Source organism: Sylvia atricapilla, chromosome Z (genome assembly GCF_009819655.1).
Source record: "Sylvia atricapilla isolate bSylAtr1 chromosome Z, bSylAtr1.pri, whole genome shotgun sequence".
In the NCBI taxonomy this organism is placed as follows: Eukaryota; Metazoa; Chordata; class Aves; order Passeriformes; family Sylviidae; genus Sylvia; species Sylvia atricapilla.
Genome location: NC_089174.1, coordinates 16381747 through 16403273, shown reverse-complemented (window position 1 = coordinate 16403273; position 21527 = coordinate 16381747). Strand labels below are relative to the sequence as shown.

The following is a 21527-nucleotide window of genomic DNA, read 5'->3' as shown; positions in this document are numbered from 1 at the left end:
TACCTACACTCGACAACAGATGATTTCAAAAGATAATATCTTATACTTCTGCAGTGTCCATCTCAAGACATCTGCAAAGAAAAACTAATAAAATATAGTGCAGGTTACTTGAAAATTACTTCATCTGCTGATATATATATATATATAATCTTTCTGGATGAAAGCCAGAAGAACTACTTCCAGTGTACACTACTGCTATTTAACAAAATGAAGTAATAGTTTTACTTACAGACTACGTTGAAGGCTGCTTAAAATAAACATAGCTATGGTAAATTATCTACCCAGGGGAAAATTAAAATCAGCTGATGTAATTCTAAACTGATACAATTTACAATGAAGTCTTGATTATAAAGGCCCAGACCTAAATTAGGGTTAGACAAGAGACTTTATGAGAAAAGTGCTGTACAAAGTTTATGGGGTAGTACTTGTGCTAAATGCAGTAACAGTACCTAAGGAAGAGCCTACACGTAAATCCTGATGCCTTTCTGAGAGATATTGCCATATTTCCTGTTTTAACAAATTTCATGCTCCACTTAAGAGCTGTAAATTTGACTGAACATGAGAAGGCAGTTATCAACAACTACAGAACTGTTTGTTTGCCCTTTTCCCTCACCCTTCCAGTTGAAAAATTACATTCCCACACTGATCAAATATTCTTGGGGGTAGTGGGAGACAAATTTGGAATGGTTTCATATTGGAGGGAAAACTATCTTTAATTTCAATTCACATTTAAAAATGTTTCAAGTTGATGAATTCACTAAGCAGTTGGAGGCAGTGAGCATTTGACCACCTCATCATATTTAGGTGATGGGACAAATGGTGCTTGTGGTTATCTCTTTAAAAATTTTGGTACAGCAGAGTACAGTCAGCATCCAACTTCCTTAAAACAGAACATTCTGTGCTAGCCAAAGAAAGGATCTGGGGAGTTTTCAAGTTGAGTTTCAGGTAAAATCCAGGATTCTGAATAGAAACACTTTGGAAACTTTCTATTACAATTACTTTTTTTCAGCATCTTGACCTTTCAACCAACTAGGAACACAGAAATAAAACCCTTAAATAGCAGCTCCTTATTGTAGAAATTTATTTTTTAAAACTGAAGTCTTAGTAGAATCACAAATATCATGAATGACAAATGAAGATAAAGAAAAGTCCAAAACAGTTTATGGCTTTCTAGAGGGGGAAGGAGGAATTAGGAAGGAGGTACAGCACGTTTTTGTGAAATACTAGATGAAAATAAAGAAATACTCATAATTAGCTGTACACATTGTGTTTATACAATGCTGATTGCCTTTACTGATGTAGTCATAGGGAAACAGGATACAATCTTAAAATAACTCATTTTTTTCCTCATTTGTTCAATCAGTCAAATAATTAATTTGTCCATCTACATATCAGTAAGCCTCTGTTAAATTTTCTTCCGCATTAAGCAACGATAATAGATCAGATGCTGAAATATCTTATAATCACTTTGTAAAACGATGACTCACCTTTCTTGCCTGGCGGTATGACCGTGTTCACAGACATCATAAGATACATTCCCGCAATCAAGGGCTGCCTGCAATGGAAAACCCAAGCTCTGGTAAACAAGTCCTTTGTAAAACACAACTGCAAGTGACTTGACATGCAACATCATTTGACACCACTAATTTCTAAACACTGGATTACATCTGAAACAGGTCTCTTGAAAAATAAGCCGTTTCACAGCAGTTTCCCACTCTCTCTCCTTTTTGCTACCATTTCTAAAGCATTTTCTGCAAAATACATGAAATAGGACAAAGCTATCATCTGCATAATTGCTGTTCTCATCCCTGATTTCTAAATATGAAGCTCTCAAATCAGATTAACCCAGTACTCATAGAACAGCTGTGTCAAGTTTCTTAGCAGAAATGAAGTTTTTTGCCAACAGATGGCACGACTTTGAAATTCTTAATGTTGTGAAGTATGTATTATTTTTATTTCATGTCTTTTCAAAGGAATTCACAATTTCTATTGCAATGGAAAAAAACCCAGGTAAGCATTTTCAAAAATACTCACTTCTGATGTGTCAGATGTAAAGTTACACCAGAGCAGTCCTTGTGTTTATCTGTACAAATTGTGAAATAGTTTCATCATTAGCAACTGAATCCCTGCAAATTATTACATATTAAGAAGATTTTTCTGCTGTGTAAAAAATACCAGAAGACAGAAAAAGTTTTAATCTTACTGTGTGCAGTAAAATTGTTATACTGTGAAAATACTACTGAAATTTGAACACTACAAACTTGATCATCTCAGTACTGCATTTGTAGAAATCCTAATACAAAGAGAAAAACTTTGGTGTATGAAAACTACTGTACTAGAAAATACAGATCTTTATGAACTAGTGTCTGGGAAATCAAACAGTATCATGTTTGCACTAGCAGAAAAAGTAGTTTTGTTTCAAACAAATGTATAGTTTGATCAAAGTCTGAAAAATGAAATATTTGTTAAAAGAAATATTTTTAGTCATAAATAATGCAGCTTCTAGAAATCCTTGTAAATAAAAGTCAGCAGGTGAACTTGATATACCAATACAGACAGTAATTTTGCTTAAATTTGGATATCCTAGAAGGTGAGTAAAACCAGCCAATTAATTTGTCAGTATACTGTATCATCATTAGCTGATACATTTGACATTTTAATTTAAAGACCCAGGTGTCTTGGCAGTTACTCAATTGCAGTTGGCCATCTGGGAGTTCAATCTTTGTTCCTTTAAAAGCAAGTTTCTTTTTCTTATGTTTATACAGTAATAACTGTAGTTAGAAGATGGATCTAACTCCAAAGTAAATAAACAGAATATTTTGAAAAAATATCATTCAACAGGAAAAGTTTCAGGTAAGAAAGAGATGAGAGCAGCTACAGTAACAAATGGTAACTCCTGAGAGCTTTTCTTACCATACATAGCCAGATTCCAAACTGAAAAAGTAGTGCATTTGAACAGAAAAAGGGATAATGGCGAAAGTCGGACAACATATGGAAACTTGACAGATTAAAAACTATCACTCCAGTTTTTCACACATCAGGTATTTCAGTCACCCCACATGTCACTATTAATGGATAATAATCAGTTTGCTCTTCACTATCTATGATAGTAGAACTGACTAGAATTTGTTTTCATTATGTTCACAAAGTAGATCTGTAAATAAATGTATGTGTTATTCAAGTGAAATAGCTGCTAACACAATTTTACTGGGTTCTTATAATGCTCATCATCATGGCATCTACAAATTCTTAGTTACTCCAGCTCTGTGCATCCCAATGCTATTGGATTTAAAAATCTGAATCACTATACTACAGTTGCACTTTTACAAATAACAACAAAAAAGCAAAGTCTTCATTGTACACAGAATAAAAAAGTAAGAACAGCAACTCTTTCATCAAGATAACCTACAAGAATCAAAACTACCAAATCAAGAATCCAAAAGTGCCAAAAAGACTAAGCTATTAGGACAAAAGATGGGGAGTGGTAAAAAAACATTCAAGAAAGAGAAACTAGACTACTTTCCAATGGTTTTAGAAAAAGTTCAACATATGTATAAACTATTCATCCTCTTCCCTGTAGGCAGCTTCACTTACAATCTCAATACCTCAGTGTTTAGTACAAAGGTCTTTGTGAAGTCTCCTCTGCCCCATTTTCCTCATTTCAAACTAAATTTTTCTTATATAAATAACACAAGTGATGCTCCAGAATTCAGTTTTTCTTAAGTCTAATATTGTTAGAACTCTGTATTACATGCATTTCAATGGAAATTGGAAAATACTTCCTTCCTCTCAGAACATTATTACCTAAAGAAGTAAAATTTAAAATTTTAAAATGCAATTAGTCATTTTGTGTCTCTCAATTTTGGAATTTTAGTTGAAAACATCACCATTCTATCTTTTGAAAACAGCTGCAAAATTATCCCCCAATCATCAAACTAATTTCATATTTGAAGAATTTAGCCCTTACTACATCATAGTGCCTCTTAAAAGTAGCACCACAGGAGGAGAGAAAAAAACCTCGAATGTATTTCAGTTTGGCTATATTAGAGTATTTTGACACAATTTTATTTTTAAGAGCATGGAAAACACTTTAATCAGCATTTTCATCTAAATAGAGCAATTTCAAAATGAACTGAAGATAGTTGGTAGGTTGCTACTAATTATTACAATTACTACTATATAAGGCAACCATCTAAATCAGTATCAGGAGCACAAACGAACTTCTAGCACAAGCATCGGATCTGCAGTGCCGCGTTGAAACAGTGGATGGATACATCAGTCTAAACCTTTCAAGAATTCCTAGTGCTTTGTATTTATGTTTGTAGTTATATTTAGCCATAACTGACTAAATGTTTTTCTAACAACTACAGAGGGATGCTGGAACTGATGTTTCACTGCTTCTACTTCCTTCAGTTCACCTCCTTGAAACACTCAAAACTCTGAACACTTCACCAACAAACACTGAGAAGTTGTGTTTTGCCTTTTGTGTTCTGTGCAAATATAACACAAAAAAAAATCATATTAAATATTCCCTGCTTTAATTTACCCATATCAAACAAAGCCAATGGTGCATGTTAAACCAGCTTCAGACTTTATGAATATAATTTTTAAAAATTGTGCCTGACAACAATTGCAATGATCATTCCAAATTTAACTGCCAACAAATGATTAAAGTAGTTAAAAAGAATTACTAATGCTATTTCTGTTTAAAATGTTTTCTAGGAGAAATATCTCAAACACAAGAAATACTCAACAGTTTTTCAAATTAAATACTCACATCTGATGTATCTGATTGATTGAAGGAAAATTATCCTAAAGAGAAACACTCTCCTGTAAGCTGATTTTGCTAAGACTTCTGAAACAGGCTTTCTGCTAATCTGTCTATCCAGATCTACAGTCCTGAACTCTTCAATTACATGCATGAGAATCGGCCAGAGATATCGAGACTTCTAGGATTTTCTCAATGTTCAAAATTAGATCAGTGTTTTACTCAGGAAAACGAACACTCTTCAAAACCTACTTTTTGCAGTCTGAGTATGGGGATCATGAATTACTGAGCACTGCGCTCAAATGGTTCAGCTTCTTCATTGCTCTGTTTCTAGCATTTCACAGGAAAAATATAAGACTCATTCATGGTGACTAGAATACTTAATAAACTTCTACAGTAACAGAGTGGCATTTCTTATGAAGCTCCAAACAGCTTGTTATTTCAAATTCAGCCCTTGATTTGTACCAGAATCTCTACATACAGTCTCAGAATTGGCTTTGCTTCATTAAACATAAGAAGTAGGCTCAAAGGTGAACACAACTTCTGAGCAAGGCAATTCCAAAGCTAATGCCCATGGGGAAGTAACTTTGTACAAGCTATATTTATAGAGAAATTATACAGAGCAAAGAAATGAACTTGAGGTCCTAGTAAAGAACGAGACAAGTAATAATTGCATTCAATATTGGTATCTCATATTTGATACATAAAACTACCTTCATTTTTTTTCATGTTAAGTCAAGGTGCTTGCACTTGATGATCTGTTCACTCACCCAGATCAAATCAGTAAAATTCTTTTTAGAAGTCTAGTATGAAATCTGGAATGAAACTGTACCTTTATTCAATTTGTGAAAAACAAAATGCAAACACAGACTCCCCTGTGACATTTTCACAACTTACTCTCCAAAAAGAAAGGAGGCAATTGTTGATCCTTGTTCAATATAAAATTTTAACAGATGAAGACCTCATAAAGGTCACAGATGACTGATTCGCTAAAAGGATATAAAAATATATCATAGCCATGAATCTCTGTGAATATGATAAGCTAACTTTATTCAAGACACTAGCATATTCAAGAGAATGTCAAAGAGAAGCACACTAAATCTAATGTTCAGAGTAATGATGTTCAAATGACAATGTACAACTCACATTCTTATGAGGAAACAGATCTTTTTAAGACATCTACTAGCTTGATGGCCCAAACGAATTACTCTCCCCAACCAAAAAACTAAACCCAAAGACAACACTACACCCCACTAAGAAACGCAGGTACATCTGTGCTATTACATGCAATGTGGATAACATAATTCTTGCAGGGAGAAATAAATCTACTCTCAGTGAAAAGGTGGAGGTTAAAAGAAGAAACTGAGAATGTAAACATTGTGCAATAGAAAGAAAAAGAATAGGAATGAGAAAAAAGCCAAAGCTGAACAAAGATGAGAGATTTCCCTGTAAATTTGCTCCAAACATACTGACCAAGAATTGTAAATTGCTTCAAACAATGCAACAGTTGTACACATACCAATAACAGGACGTGAAAAGGTTCCATTACAGAATAGCTAAAAGACCTTATCGTTGATAACTTCTAAACACTTTGATTCTTGGGGATAACAGTTATTTTACATGTGCTGGAAGGGACTAAGATAATAAATGGCAGATTAGAAACAACATTACTGTTTTTTATATAAAGGGAAGTAAAAAAACATTATAGGGATTAGAAAAATACCACATTTTTTTAAATTCAGATTCAAAGGTGCTTACATAGAAGAATAAAACAAGATCAGGATGCCAACTGCACTGCATATCCCTACCGTCCAAGCTCAAAGCTGACTGGGTCCCATTACGGACCTAAAGATGGCTAGATTTACTTTAATTCGAATCTGAACTTGAAACACTTACAACTATATAAAAAAGCAGACAAATTTATGACAATTTTTTATTTCTTTACTTATATCCACTATCAGGCACAACTCCACAATAATTTTTGCTTTTATCATACAAAAAGTAAAGAAAATGAAACACAGAAATCATTATTTTTCTAAGATGCCTTTTTACCTATTTTTTGTAGAATGTATTTTTGGCTCTCCAGCCTAAATTTTAATCTCTTTACTTTAGACAAGGCACAATAACTTTTATTTTGTTATCTGAGAGTAAAGTGCATATCTAAATATCAATTCTTAGCTCAGGATTATAGGTAAGAAGGGATGGAAAGCAGAATTAATTTAATACCTGGTTATTGAAATGAAAAGTACTCTATTTAGAAGAGTTAAATATGAGAGTTGGTGATTTTAACTAAAGTATTTTTTCCCCTGAAAACTGATATGTAATAGAATTGGGTGCTAATACATAAATAACTACTACAAATATTTTATATTTGCAAATTACTTTTAAGTCAGAATAGTAAACTCTGAACAATGCTTTGGAATCCTTGATGTACTACTGAAAGCATAACAAGTTAACTGAGCATATTTCATCACTTATCCTCTGTTCTAAATTGCAACACCTGCATGTGCTTACATACAGACTTCAGCGACTGTATCCTTATGCTTTGACTCTATTCTTATGTCTGCAGTTTATCAACAAATATCTCATTACAAGAAAAATCCCTTCAGGTTATTCCTGAAATTTAAAAATACTTGTGAAACCAGTAGAAGATTATGCACTGAATATCTTTGAACACTACTATGAAGGTTTAGGACATTTTATTAGATTAAAATTGTATTTTTCTCTACTGGAATTTTCACAGGTAGGCAACATTAAAAACATTTCCTTTCAGATATGGCAGAAAAGGCAGATTATTTTTTACTTTAAAAATAAGATCACAGACTATCAAGCAAAAAGCACTGAAAACTGGAGGCACTCTGTCATACTCGGTAACAGTTGAAACAGTACATGACATCACCTTCCACATTATAATCCTATCAGTCAACAACAGTTCTTAAACTTTCATAATTTTGTGGGCTTACATCTGTGGCATTTCTAAGTCCTGCATATATATTCTAGGCAAAAAAAAAAGGAAGTCTACTGCAGAGGGTCTATTGGGGGTATAAAAGAATTTTTTAATTTCAGGTGACTATTTCTTTCACTGCAGTTCCTCTAAGTGTGCAAGTGGGTTTTTTGAGTAGAAGCTTTGACTAACAAGTTAAGTTGCTAATAAAAATTTTCAAAGATATTCTTGACTAACGTGCAGCGAAGGTTACTGATCTTTTTATTTTTTTTAGTAAATACATACTCATATATCATTCTTAGGAGTGAATATTAACAGTGGGAACTCTCAATGTCCCCAGGCAATAATGAAGAGCAGGCTGTCGATGAATATACTCTCTTCAGAGGTTTGCAACTTTAATAATTCAGGATTTTAGCAGACAAAGAATCACATGGGTTTTAAGGGTCCATCTGAAATCTCTCATGAAAATCAATTCTTTCAACTTCAGCTGTCCACATTTGCATATACACTCCACTCAAACAGTGCTAGCACACTCAGTTTACTCCTTCCTCCTCCACTACCAATATTGCCATTAAGCCATATTATATCTTCATGTCATGGTAAAAAAACATACCTTCTGCTTCAGACAGTGCTGCTTAAAATTCTAGCTAAGCATTGCCCAAACCTTGCCAGAGATGCACAGCAGAGAGGCTGCATGGCATTAGGAAGCGGCAACTCCTTGTAAACTAAGTCAAGTCTGTGGATCATTTACCATACCACAGAAGGATAGAGAGGTCACAGGCATAGCTCGAACTACTGTTGTAATGCATATTCCTCCCTTAATTTTTTGCTCTTATTCAGTTTTCTCTTCTTTCAAGTCCAACATTTTCATTATCACTAGCCCATTAGGTTCTTCATATTCCTTTTTAAATCCTACATCAGTAATGTATCACAGATGAGTTCCATGGGAAATGACAACCCACAGGTTTTTTGCTCTTGATAATCACAGAGGCTGTAACCCAAAAACTCTACACAGGATGTGATTTACATAGTAAAATTAAGAATATATGTACCAAAATGCATACCTCTAAATGCACTAATATCTCCATAGTGTACCTGGAGAACAAAGTATCTGCTACCTGTTTCTCCTCCAACTCTGAATCCAACACCTACGAGAAGGAAAATACATTGTTTTCAGAAACAATAAAAACGTAAGATGATTCTCCATCACTGACAATATAAAAAAATACAAATCACTTTACTGGCTAAGAGTGAAGGGGTAAAAAATTTCAGACACAACTGAAGAAATCTGTGTCCTGAAAACAAGGAAAATCACCAGCCCATGATCCCAAACAGACTCAGAAGCTAGGACCATAACTTAATTATGAATTAATAGGTATCTCCTTTACGCAGAGAACTCTCTCAATCAAAAAAACATTAATACAGATTTTATAAAAAACCAAAATAAAAATTAAGTTTTGCCATTCATGTAGGATTTGTTGGAACTTTCATTTCTCATAGAAACTCTTCATGATACGGAACTAATTAACACTAACTTACTAAGTAAATATTGAGAATGAGGGAGAAAAAAAGGTCTGCAGTAAAATATTTTTAAGCTAGTAGTAAAGAAAAAATCTCGAGGAAATTATGCCGCCATGTTAATTGATGAGATAAGCAAGCACAGGCACAAAACACAATAGAGAAGTTTGAAATAATTCGAAATAATGAAATTGCAAGTTATCACCAAAAGGGATTTCTCGAAACCAATTCTACAACGAACATTTTTTAAAATAAGCAGAAAAAGCAATTTCTTTGTATTTGGTCAGAGAATCCCACAGTAATAGGCAAAGCCAAGTTATAAATGGGACTGCAGCCTCCCCGTGCATAAATGAGGCATCTTCATGAATACTCCTCACAACCTTTGTATTTTTGCAAAGCTTACCAACAAGAAAAGTATTAATAGCTGGGGTTTAACAGCAAAACTTTCATAGAATCCTCTAAGTACAAAATTTCTACAGAATCCTCCATGTAACATTTTTTTCAACATGACATTCTGATAGCAACATGAGTATTACTTGATTTGGTTAAGTCTGTAAATGGATAATCTAAAAAAGCATTTTCATGATACTGGTCCTGGCTATGATAATGGGCAGTAAAAGATGAAAGAAAAAATACTTAGACTTCAAGATATTTTCAGATCATTTCATATCAGGCTATACAGATGGCAGATATTTCTAAGACGCTTAATGGTTATTACAATAACGAACTTCACCCTGTTTTCCAGACATACCACTCCAAGTAGCTTAAAATGGTTTTATTTTATTCAGTAGAGTTGCCTATTATACAAGAAAATGGGTATATAAGCATCTTGCTCAACTGCATCAAAGCATTAAAAAACAAAACCACATTAAATTGTCAATGTATACTTTAAACAGGAAAAATTAAATGTTTCAGTTGAACTTGTTTGTGCTTTCCCAAACAAACAAAAGTATCTTAATATAGTAATGGTAAGATACAAGAATGGTAGCCTTCTAGTAATATATAGCAGGAAATGCCAGGTTAATGCTATATAAAAAAGAAACAGTATATTATGATAGTTATCTCTCTCTCTGCTTTTTTTACTCCTACAGAAACCCAAAATGGTATACCAACAGAATGACAAAAACCCACAAGTATATTAGCTAGCATAATACATTTCATAATGAGGTTGATATTTTTACAGTTTCTATCAAGAAACTTTTAGACATGATAAAAATATTACAAGATGCTCCCCGATGTGCCAGGTTCTTACTTTCATGTCCTCCTTTTTCCCCTGTCCCTGCACACAAGAATTCCATATTAAAGGGCCAATACCTTTGGGCAGCCTGGTGGGTGGGGCATTTCTTGCCCAAGCATACAAAATGTTAGATTTATCTTTGCAAGTTCCTTCATCACAGTCCCTAAAAATATGAGAAAAGAAACAGAAAATTATTTTCGAAATTTTGAAATCAGGAAACAGCAGGTGAGTTACATGCAAATCCACTACCTTTAAGAAGACAATTTTTAAAATGAATGCTGAAACACAGTTCTTTTAATGTAGATTGCTTTCATGGATATTGGTGTATGTTCCACCTTCTTTTATCCCTCTCCCTTTGTGTTAAGGCAGTTGCACTGGTTTTGCATTGATTGATATTTAGTGAGGAGGGAAGAAGCCACCCACAGAAATGATTTTTGTAAGGGTAGCTGCCAACAGTTTCCTCTGTCCTTGACAAAACTAGTAAGTGACTAGTTTTGAATACTGACACCTTGTTAAACCACTAGGAAGCTGAACATGCCTCTGTGAGCACACATGTTAAAAATGGAACAAACCCTGGGAAAGGTCTCTTCTTCTTCCAGCCTGGAACAGGTCTCAGGCCGGACCAGCCTCCTCTACTGGCTGCCGGGCAGGAGCAGGGGAGGCCAAGGAGCCCCATCCCGGCTGGACTGGGCCCCGGTGGCTGTGAACATCTGGCTGCCAGGCTGGATCCCCCACCTACAGCATGGTCAGGCTGGGCTGCAGCTGGAATTAAACACAGAACGGGCCTGAGACCGGCCGTGTGGCCAGAGTGGCTGTGGCTGTTCTGGGCAGCCCCTGAGATCCTGGCACAGCACAGCCTGAATCTACCACCATGGCTGCTTCCGGCATCATGACCTCTTGCAGAACCTAGGCAAGATATTAACTCTTTCATGGCACAAACTAAACTTGCAGAACATCAATCCTCTCTCAATTGAGAGAAAAGAGTGAAGACACATAGAGAAACAACATGAAGACACCAAGGTCAGTGAAGGAAGAGTCAAGTTCCAGATGGGAGGAGAATAAGATGATGCCTTAGTCTTAGGCTGAAATTCTTTTGCAAGACCATGGTAATGCACTGTGATACACTAGAATATCCTTTAATTCATGGAAACAGTATGGAGAGATGGAGTGTTGAACTTGTAGACATAAGAAAAAGCATTCGTGCTGAAGTAAGTAAGTGCTGAAGTAGTTGTGATCTCTTGAGAAGCTTTAAAAGAGAGAGAGAGATGAGAGTAATGAAAACGCTCTACCCCCACAGAAAGAAGATCTTAGCTTTCAGAGACAAAGACAATCTCAGAGACAGATGAAGAGAACCTTTGCTTTTGAACAGTTCATCCCTAAAAATGTTACCTCATGAGTTTGACATGGCCCATGAACACTGCATGAGATGGAAGGGATTTCATGAATGCAGATTTCTGGGTGGCTGCTGTTAGTGAAACTGAAGCCACAAAAGAATAGTTTTCTTGTGAAGAAGTTTCCATGACAGAGCAAAAAGCTCATCTCTCTAAAAGAACTGATAAAAAACTATCTTAGAGGTAGTAAACTGGCCTAAGTTCCAGGTTTTGTCTCTGTACACTGTCAGCAGGAAAAAAAGAAGGTTGTGAGGAGAGGAAACGTGTTCTGAAAGTTCTATTCTGATTCTTATAACTTCTTTCAGTTCTGTTTAAATAGTTTTTCCTTTATTCCCTTAAACATTTGAGCCTGCTTTGCTCTTCTCCTAATCCTATCTTGCAGCAGAAAAGAAGTAAATAATTCTAGTGGTTACACTGGCGTTTAGCCAATATGAAGACCCACCACATTAATTGGTACATTATCCGGGAAACAAAAAATTAGCAAACTAAAACCACTACAATAAATTGGTGTTTCTTCCCAGTTTCAAACCAGAAACTGTCACAGCAGTGTTAGACAGTTCTGACAGGCCCTGTCAGCCTATTAATCAGTGATGGAAAAAATGAAGGAATAGAATATTTAATGGTAATGAACTGTTCTAGCATTATTAACTCAAGTGATAGAAAATGACAATGGCTGCTGCATTTGCACAGAGGAACAGGACTGATGCACAAAGCAGAACACCGCACACCCCCCCCCGCCCCAAAACATAGAATTGGTTATTTAAAACTGATTGTCAAAGAAAGTGACAGTAATCTGTATATGAACCCATATGAACTCATCCTCTTCCCTGTACTGAATGTGAGCTTATTGCATTAAGTTAATTTTTATTACACTTTACAATTTCTTGTTTTTCAAAACAAAAATCACACACATAGAAACTAAAGAAGCAATCACCAAACTAAACACTAAAGAAGCAATCACCAAAAAAATCCCAAACAAACAAATCAAGAAAATGCAAAGCAAAAACCTAAGGGGAAAGAAAAGAAAAAAGAAGGGTTTGCCAAGTTTGCAGGCCACAAACAGGTTGCAAATATTTAAAGTAACAGAGAGTTTGAGTTGTCCCTAGCCTTTGCAGCTAGCACCTTTCAGGTGATGCTGAGGGTGAAGAATGGAAGACTCCCAAAGACTAGTAAATTCTAGACACCTTAAATCTGCAGGAACTGGGAAACCTGAGGCAGAGACACTACCAAACCTGTAAATGCCAGACACAGTCATACAGACAGCACAATGTACCTGGACCACATCCAAGAATGCACTGACTGATATATGTGGGTGTAGACTTCATGGATATAGACGGATAATCAAACAAGGGACCCTAAGGAGCTTTCCAAACAGCCACCTAAATACACTTCTCCCTCTTGATCCTGAAATAGGGAAAAGGGTTTTTTGCACGGTGTTTTTATACCTTCTTCCAATGGCAATGCATCCATGGCCTTGAGCACAGAGTGCGGAAGTCATTCTACAGGTGCAGTATACACAGGTATGACTTTTAGAAAGCCTCGCCCTGAAACTATTCAGATTACATCAACAGACTCAAGCCAGATGCGATGAAGGTTGACATCCATGCCAATGTTTCATTCTAAACCAAAGTAGTACAGCCCACGCTCTGTTTATCACTTCTCGTAAAACAACACCTGGGAAAACACTTGTATATGTAAGGCATGGTTTCAGCCACCTGAAATTGTGGGGGAAAAAGAGCACTCTACACTGTGAGGAAGAGTATAAACACACAACAGACCAGGACATCTAGCAGATGCAAGCTCAATCACGTTTCCGTTGAGAACGACTCAGCCATATGTGCAAATGACAATTATGCTTCCCAGATATCTCTTAGAGGTAATCAGCTCTTCTGGCATGCGTATCAAAACCACCTCAGCAGGACATGATGCATTTCTTTGATCCTAGTGAGCTTTGTTGCAGCCTAGGTATTGTATTTAGTTCTGACTGAAAGCTCTGCCATAATCAGGAGAGTATCAAGAGAAAATGGAACATGCCACTTCATTTTTAGTAGATACACTCATAACATGTACTTCTAGACCTTCATAACAAACAGTTTGGTCACCTTCCCCTTCAAGCGCACCACGTCCCAAAGGACAAGGAAAACTTATAAGTGAAAAGTTTTGTTGGATACAGCTGCAGCTGAATATTATACAGCTTCCCATTGCTACTATACAAAAGACCCAAGAGACTTCAGGGATCTAACCCGGTATTGGAAACGTATTGAGATTGTTTAGGAGGAATGCCAGAAGGAAGTACAAGCAGAGTCATAGCTTTACACCACACTTTGGGCCTAACAGTCTTTAACTTATACCCACAATATTTCTAAGAACATAGTAATTAGGAAAAAATCCTGTGCAGGCTGCTTCAAACTTTCTTCCTGAGAGGCTATCAGAATGGAGGGGGAACACTGCAGGAGACAAAGATGAAACACTGACACTGGTCTTCCATTCTGTTTAAAAAATGGTCAACCCTCTCATTTCACCATTAATGATAATCTTCAAACTTTATTAAGTTTTCAGAAGAAAACAAACCTAGGAGATTGCAAAGAAGAGGTAATAAGATAAACAGATTAAGGAGCAGGGAGATATGGACTAGAGCTGCACGCTATACAGTATTGCTCTAAAAACTGATTTTGAATCAAAATTTGATTCAAATTGAGTAGGGTAAGGAAGAGTTTACTGACTGTTTCTTGGATCTTTGCAGTTTTTTGCAAACTCTCCTGGACTTCCCAAAGGCATTCTCCCCAGTCTTGAGTAAGCTCAAGAGCTGTTTTTATTAATTGCACTGGGATTTTGACTGCAAGACTTTAGAAAAAGGGTAATTGAGGTGACTGAGTAGAACAAATAACTTTTGGCTCTTGAATGTAGCAGAACATTCTGGGGCAGTGATAATGGTAAGAAACAACACCTAAAATACACCTAAAATTTTTTCTACTGTCCCCACTCTCCCTCACACAGTGAAATAAAAGTCCTTCACTGAACTAGTCATGACATCTTTTGCTACCTCTACTGAACTACTGATGACAAAAGTGTCCAAACCCATTCTTTCCTGCCAACAGAAACAACTAGTCTGATAGAGGAATTAACAGGTGATCATCTATGACCTGCACTTATACATTTGTTTGCATTGCGTAACTATTTAAAGTTGCCCTGCCTGATGTCAAAATAAAGGCTATGTCTATGGATCAGCTCATCCACGACAGTTTATTTCAGTGTTAGGTTTGACACAGCAGAAAACCTGTCTTGCCAGGAGTCTCACAAGTTCTGAATAATTCAACATGTTCTTCTAAAGCATTCAGGTGCATTCCTGATTATCTACAGAGAATCTGAACTTTTATCAATCAGTTCATGCACGTTACTTCAATTTCAACACAGTTTGTCAGCTCAAGCAAAACTTGTCATTGTGGCTGAACTGTTTTTAGATTAATTATGTTCAAGGAATAGAAGCATCTACACCATCTTTTTAATGTACTGAGTAACACCTGAGGTAATGAGCCCTGGGAAACTTTTTTCCCCTGTGGAAAGGCCTGTGTATTCCAAAAAAGGGAGAACAACCTTTAGCATTTCTTCAGGCAAAGATTCTACCACATTGCAGAGAATGCTGAAACCAACGCAGGTTCCACATAACTCGACAGCCTTTCAGAAGACAAAAGATGTTTGCAAGAACAGTGTCAAATCACCACAAAAGGCAGTAGGCCAGATGGGCATTGCAGATTTTGGCTTTGCACTGCTATGGCCAAAGGGCAGCTAATCCAAACAGAGTCACCTGAGATGCTTCTCATTTCTTCCCACTCAAAACTGGTCCGAATGAAACTTCACACCTCAGGAAAACTAATTTTTCATTCTGAACATTCTGAATGCATTCTGAACGCTCCAAACAGCCCAATAATATAACTATCTGCATCTTGATGGTAAAAAAACCCCACCTTGACTTGAAAAACCATATGAACTAATATTGCCAGAATTTTGTAAAAGAAACTGGAAGGAAAAAAGTCTATGTGGCACACCTAATTGAATCAAAGCTGTCTCTGTAAAAATGTTGAGCATGTAAAAAGGAAGGAAAGGATTCCTGCTAATCAAGTCTTACAGTGGTCTACTCAAACAGCTGTTCTTTCCCTACTAGATGGAAGAGTAAGAGGAGTCATCATTTGTTAATAACTTTCAGGTAAGCAAAAGGTACAGCAAATAACCAAACAAAATAAACAACAATGAAGACCCATAACACATTCATCAGAATTACTTTAATAAAATTAGGTTAGAAGTTTCCTAGCACTCTTTAGTCTATTTTATGTAGAAAACACATCATCATTCTAGCCTTGCAAATAACTGCAGGCAGAGCAAGATAAAAAGCTGCAAACTGCTGCAAAAATAGGGATGTGTAATGATGAGACAGTGAATGAAGAGGTTTCATTTTGAGAATGCAAAGCAAACACAAAACCTCAGAAACTAGACAAAAAAAAAAAAAAAAAAAAAAAAAACAAAACCAACAAGATCTAATCAAAACCTGCATATAGCAGATTTAAACACAATACTGATGTATTTGGTCTCGCTAAGATGAAGTTAATTCTCCTCACAGCAACCTTCATGGTGTTGGGATTCACATGAGTAGCTAGAAAAGTGTTGATAACACACCAGTGTTTGGGAAACACGTTAGCAGAGGCCACAACCAAGCCAGCTGACCCAAACTGACCAAAGAAATGTTCCACAATATATTTTATCCACTCAAGAATAAAAGTTGGAGAAGGAGAAGAAGGGGGGTGGGGACACACACAAACACATACACATCTGTTATTTATGACATTTGTCTTCCAGAGCAACCATTACTTGTGCTGAAGTCCTACTTCCTGGGAAGTGGCTTGGTGATGAAAAGTAGAGAACAGATTATTTTGTTTTCCTCCACTTCTGCACAACATTTGCTTTTGCTTTATTAAACTGCCTTTATTTTGACTCATGAGATTTTTTTTTCCATCCTGAGAAGTGGTGGCATAGAGTAGCTTGGTGGGAATCTGGTGTCCAGCCAAGCTCAATCCACCACAACTAAGTAAGTATCTTGTTGTTTGACAGGTACAGCAATCAAGAACAAATGCAACATTAGCTGCCACGCTGCACAAGCTGTCATTGGAGAGTCTTCTGCTGAGGGAGTGAAGGTATAGCCAGGGAGCTCAAACTACCTGAACTCTAGGTTCAAACAGGGATTAAAGTCTGATTCAGTACTGAAGAAATTTGTTTATTGGCTTTGGATCCATTCCTTCTACAATCTCAGGTTATCAGTTAGATGTGACTTCGGCATTGACTCATAACTTCACCTCAACAAGCTCCTGATCTATCTGTAACAATATAATTCTATCATGCACAAATTATTCTAAGACTCTATTAAAACTACTTCCAGAAATATGCAAACAGCACAAGCTCCAAGTACAATCTGCTCAGTTTTAAATAGGATACTCACCTGTTTTTAGAAGGCCAGAATGGAAAAGTTTAATGTTGATGTATTGTTCACATTAGAGTATTCAAGTATATTCTATCACATGAGATACAATAAAAAAACTCACAGCACAGAAAAGCTATCTGCCAGGAAAAGATATTCATAGAAATTTGATGCTTTCACTTTCACTTTGGTCTAAACTTCTTAAGCATCTGCTTTTCTTGCACAACAGCGCAAGATTACAGCATTTTCAGTATTAAAACAATCGGTTATTAGGTACACAGGGGATAAGACTTCTGAGGAAAATTTGTTGCATATGTTTAAATATTAATCAAATCATCTCCCCAAAACAGGCATTCAAAATGTTTTGGGGTATTTTTCCTGAAAATATATTATACTATACTCTTAGTTCTAAATTCCAGGTCTAGATATCTTTTTGGTAAATACTTAAAAGATAAATTAGGATTACACAACTCTATCAGAACACCCATATTAAAATTGTTCTACAGTTCAGAATAGTTCATATAACCTTTGGAGCATCAGCAAAAATACCTCATCTGTTCTCTCAGGAAAACCTACAGAAAATTTGCAAAATTACTGGAGAGGCGATTAATTTCCACCCATCTTCACATTCTTTTCACTTTGCCTCCCCACACCCATTTTACTGGCACTGGGTGTTTCCCTCTGCTCTCACTGCTCAGGCATTTTGAAGGGCAAATCAGGTACCAAATCACCCAATCTTTGTCAGCTTATCCTTTGCTTAGCTTCATTCTGAACACCTGCTACATGACTTCTTGCAGAGAAAAGCAGCCAACTATAGCTCGAAGATTAGATTTCTTGGTATTCAGTGACACTCTATTACAGATTCTGCCTCCTCCTTGAGACAGTAAATTAGTTCTGAAGAATATGGAGGAGTTAGTTAAAAAAAAAGAACAAAGCACTTAAAGTGTGGAAAGAATAGATTTTTATACATTTCTTCCTAATTTCTAATTTTCCTACTTTTCCAAGAGATTCTGACACTGGAAGAAGCGTAAGCAATTAACACCAAAAAAGAGTTGGTTAATAACAAAGCAAAATACATCTCTTACCAATAATTTTCAGTAGAAGAAGGTTCATTACATCCAAAGAGTAACATGTGATGGACTGTGTCCATACTGGCATGAGGCTTAAAGTCAACTGAAAAAAAACAAAACATCAAAACAAATAAGCTATCCATAATCTCACCATAAGTTACATAACTGAGAATCCATCTTGCGCCATTTTTTCCTGTAATACTACAAATAAGGCAAGTACATCCCCAGCCATTTATTTGCCCTCTGAATTCCACTTAAACACTTTCCTTAAATTTTCATTCAACAGCCTTCCTTCTAAGCTAAAACACTGTACCTCATTTATTTATTAAGAAAAAGGAACTTTAAGTTCCCAATTAAAACTACTGTATTTCCCACAAAAATTAAATATAATAATTAATATATCCCAAACCACTAAGTTTTACTGTCACCAGTCTGATTGCAATCTACCTTTAAATCTGCACTTGTGATTTAATCATACTCTTCTACTTCTTTTGTGCTTCACAAAAAATACTATCAGCAAGTTACAGTTAAGAGCAACAATCTTATGCATTAGTTGTACCTTCTTCCAGCATTCTACCTGGCTTACGTTTTCCCTGGATCTTTCTTGGAACAACAGTTCCAAGAAGGGATTATGATCGAGTCTCACTAATATGTTGAATCCTTCAGAATGAAAAACAAGATTTTTTTAAAGTCAGCATGATCCCATTGCCCAAATATTTCTCATTATTAGAAACTTAAATGTAAATGTTCACCTTTCAAATGTCTGTTCTTTAAACTACACCACAGAAACTAAACTAAACTAAACCACTGGCTTGGTTTCTCAAGTACTTGTGATCCTGTTTAGCAGAGTAAAAATTTTACCAACATCATTGGAATAATATTGACTATGAATGTGCAGTGGTGGCATTTCTAAAAGCAAACTACATTCTTTTATTACTACTGAAAAAATATGCCAGTTGCATGGAATGCAATGGTTTTTAACCTTGTACTACAGCAGAAATTCTGAAGACAAGAATGCTCCTGCCCTTACATGTACACAGTGAGGAGCCTCCAAGTAACTGTCTTTTGGCTATTAACATGGAGAGATGATGAAGCTGCAAACCAGTGAAACACTATTCTGCTCCTGAGGTTTATGGCATTACCTGCATTCAGAAATCAGTATTTTAACACAGAGATGTAGCAGGGTTCCTGAAATGAATGATGATGTGGGTTATTGTCCCAGTTCCACTGAGGAAAAAATACCAAATAGCTTCTAACCTAATTTCTGGAGCAGAGATCTGTTGTGGAAAGTAAGGAAAACCAGCCAAAAGTTAAGACATGCAAGGCAAGTTTTGGCTTGAAGATAGGTGGTCAGACTATAAGGAAATGAGCATGCCAGTGCTGAGGGCTTGGTTTGGGAACTAAGAGATGTATCCACACACTCTGAGAAGGTACTTTTAAGTGATATATATGAATTCAGAACTACAAAAGTTGCCATGAAGGAAGTTTAGAGACCACCCAACATCTACTTTTCTACAGCAAAATTCAACTTGTTTTATAGAAAAAAAAATTAATCTGTGTTATGGAAACAATTTTTGGTTTGATGTTTTTATCAGTAACGATTAGTCGTGAAATTATGGTTTATGCTTGCATGGCAGAGGCAATCTGTCACTCTGTGGAATTCCTACCTTAGTTTTCAGATGTTTTGGGTGTTTTAAGATGCTGTTATCAAGTGAGAGGTTAAATTTCTGAAGGGGTTTATAAGCAGTTCATATACGTGCAATTTCATTAACCTTATTGTCAAAACTAGTATGTGCAAAAAAAAATGTGCTGTAAGTACCACTTATCAAGAAAGCCTTCAATAAAGGTAAAATTGAAGGTTAGGCCTGCTAGCTGCTAAAGCCACCACCTGTCCTGCTGCTTAATACTGTCTCTCTTTTTATTTTCTCTACCACTCTCCCATTGCAAGTATTTATTCTAATGAGTGTTTCAGGAAATCTTTTATTTGCTCCACATAGTGCCTGTGTGATATCCTAATAGTGCCTAATGATATCTTAGAGCACAGACAGGACCTTTAGGCACTGTTATAAAACTTATTACAAGTACTTTACTAAACGCTATTCTTACTAAGAGAAAATAATGTGCCAGAGCTAACAAAGCAAAATGAGATTTCTGGCATACACTACTTTAGCTGATATACCTCATCATTATTAAGGAAGCATTGAAAAACCTCACAGTCAGTCTATGAGCTTAAGACAGCTTTGCACAGGTGGTTACAGTATGGTTCCTGTACCGCTACTTTCTTCGCAGCACACCCAGGTATGTAACTTTCCAACAAGATGGTTAAAAGAAACAAACAAAAAATCCATATAAAAAACCCTGTGTTGCAAAAGCCATAAAGATAACTGGGATTCAAGCCAAATGCAGTACCTGTCACAGAATGAGAACGTGGCCAACGTTTGAAGGGACCTTAAATATCATCTTGTTTCAACCCCCCTGCCACGGCAAGCACCTTCCACTATGCCAGGTTTCTGAGAGCTCCATCCGATGTGGCCTTGAACGCTTTCAGGGACGGGGCAACCACAGCTTCTCTGAGAAACCTGTGCCAGGGCCCCACCACCCTCACAGTCTTCTAACAGCTAATCTGAATCTACTGTCTTTACTTTCCCCCTTGTCTTGTCACTCCGTGCTCTTCTAAAAAGTCTCTCCCCATCTTTCTTGTGGGCTGAAGGCCACAATAAGGTCACCTAGAAGTCTTCTCTTCTGAACAACCTCAATTGTCTCAGCCTTTCCCCATGGCAGAGGTGCTCCATCTTTCTGATGATCTTTGTGCCCCTGCTCTGGACTTGCTGCAACATTCCAGCACTTCCTGTGCTGGGAACTGTCACTACCAAAGGCTTAAATATCAAACAGCAGTCCTATTTTCCTAGCTAACAGCCTTCACATTTACAGTAATGAACAAAAGATTACTCAATAGTTAATTTTTTAATGCACAGAGAAGTGATACAAATGATTACTAGAATAACAACAGCGATTTTCATATACATACTAAATTGAAGTCTGACCTAATTTCTTCATCATGTACTACTTAGAACTACAAACTCAAAGAGAAACAGGAATGAACAGAACATGACATTAGTTTAACCTTAACAG

General features: G+C 36.3%; 1 protein-coding gene across 2 annotated transcripts in view; it reads right to left on the bottom strand.

Moving 5' to 3' along the window:
- The window catches only part of PAM (peptidylglycine alpha-amidating monooxygenase), a 124543-nt gene that overhangs the window by 40348 nt on the left and 62668 nt on the right, over positions 1-21527 (bottom strand). For both annotated transcript variants that reach the window (XM_066339337.1, XM_066339338.1), the window contains exons 5-9: positions 18411-18498; positions 10545-10630; positions 8777-8860; positions 2035-2083; positions 1488-1555 (exon numbers count right to left, since the gene is read on the bottom strand). In XM_066339337.1, the coding sequence (XP_066195434.1) occupies positions 1488-1555; positions 2035-2083; positions 8777-8860; positions 10545-10630; positions 18411-18498 (375 nt within the window). The remainder of the gene's footprint in view (positions 1-1487; positions 1556-2034; positions 2084-8776; positions 8861-10544; positions 10631-18410; positions 18499-21527) is intronic.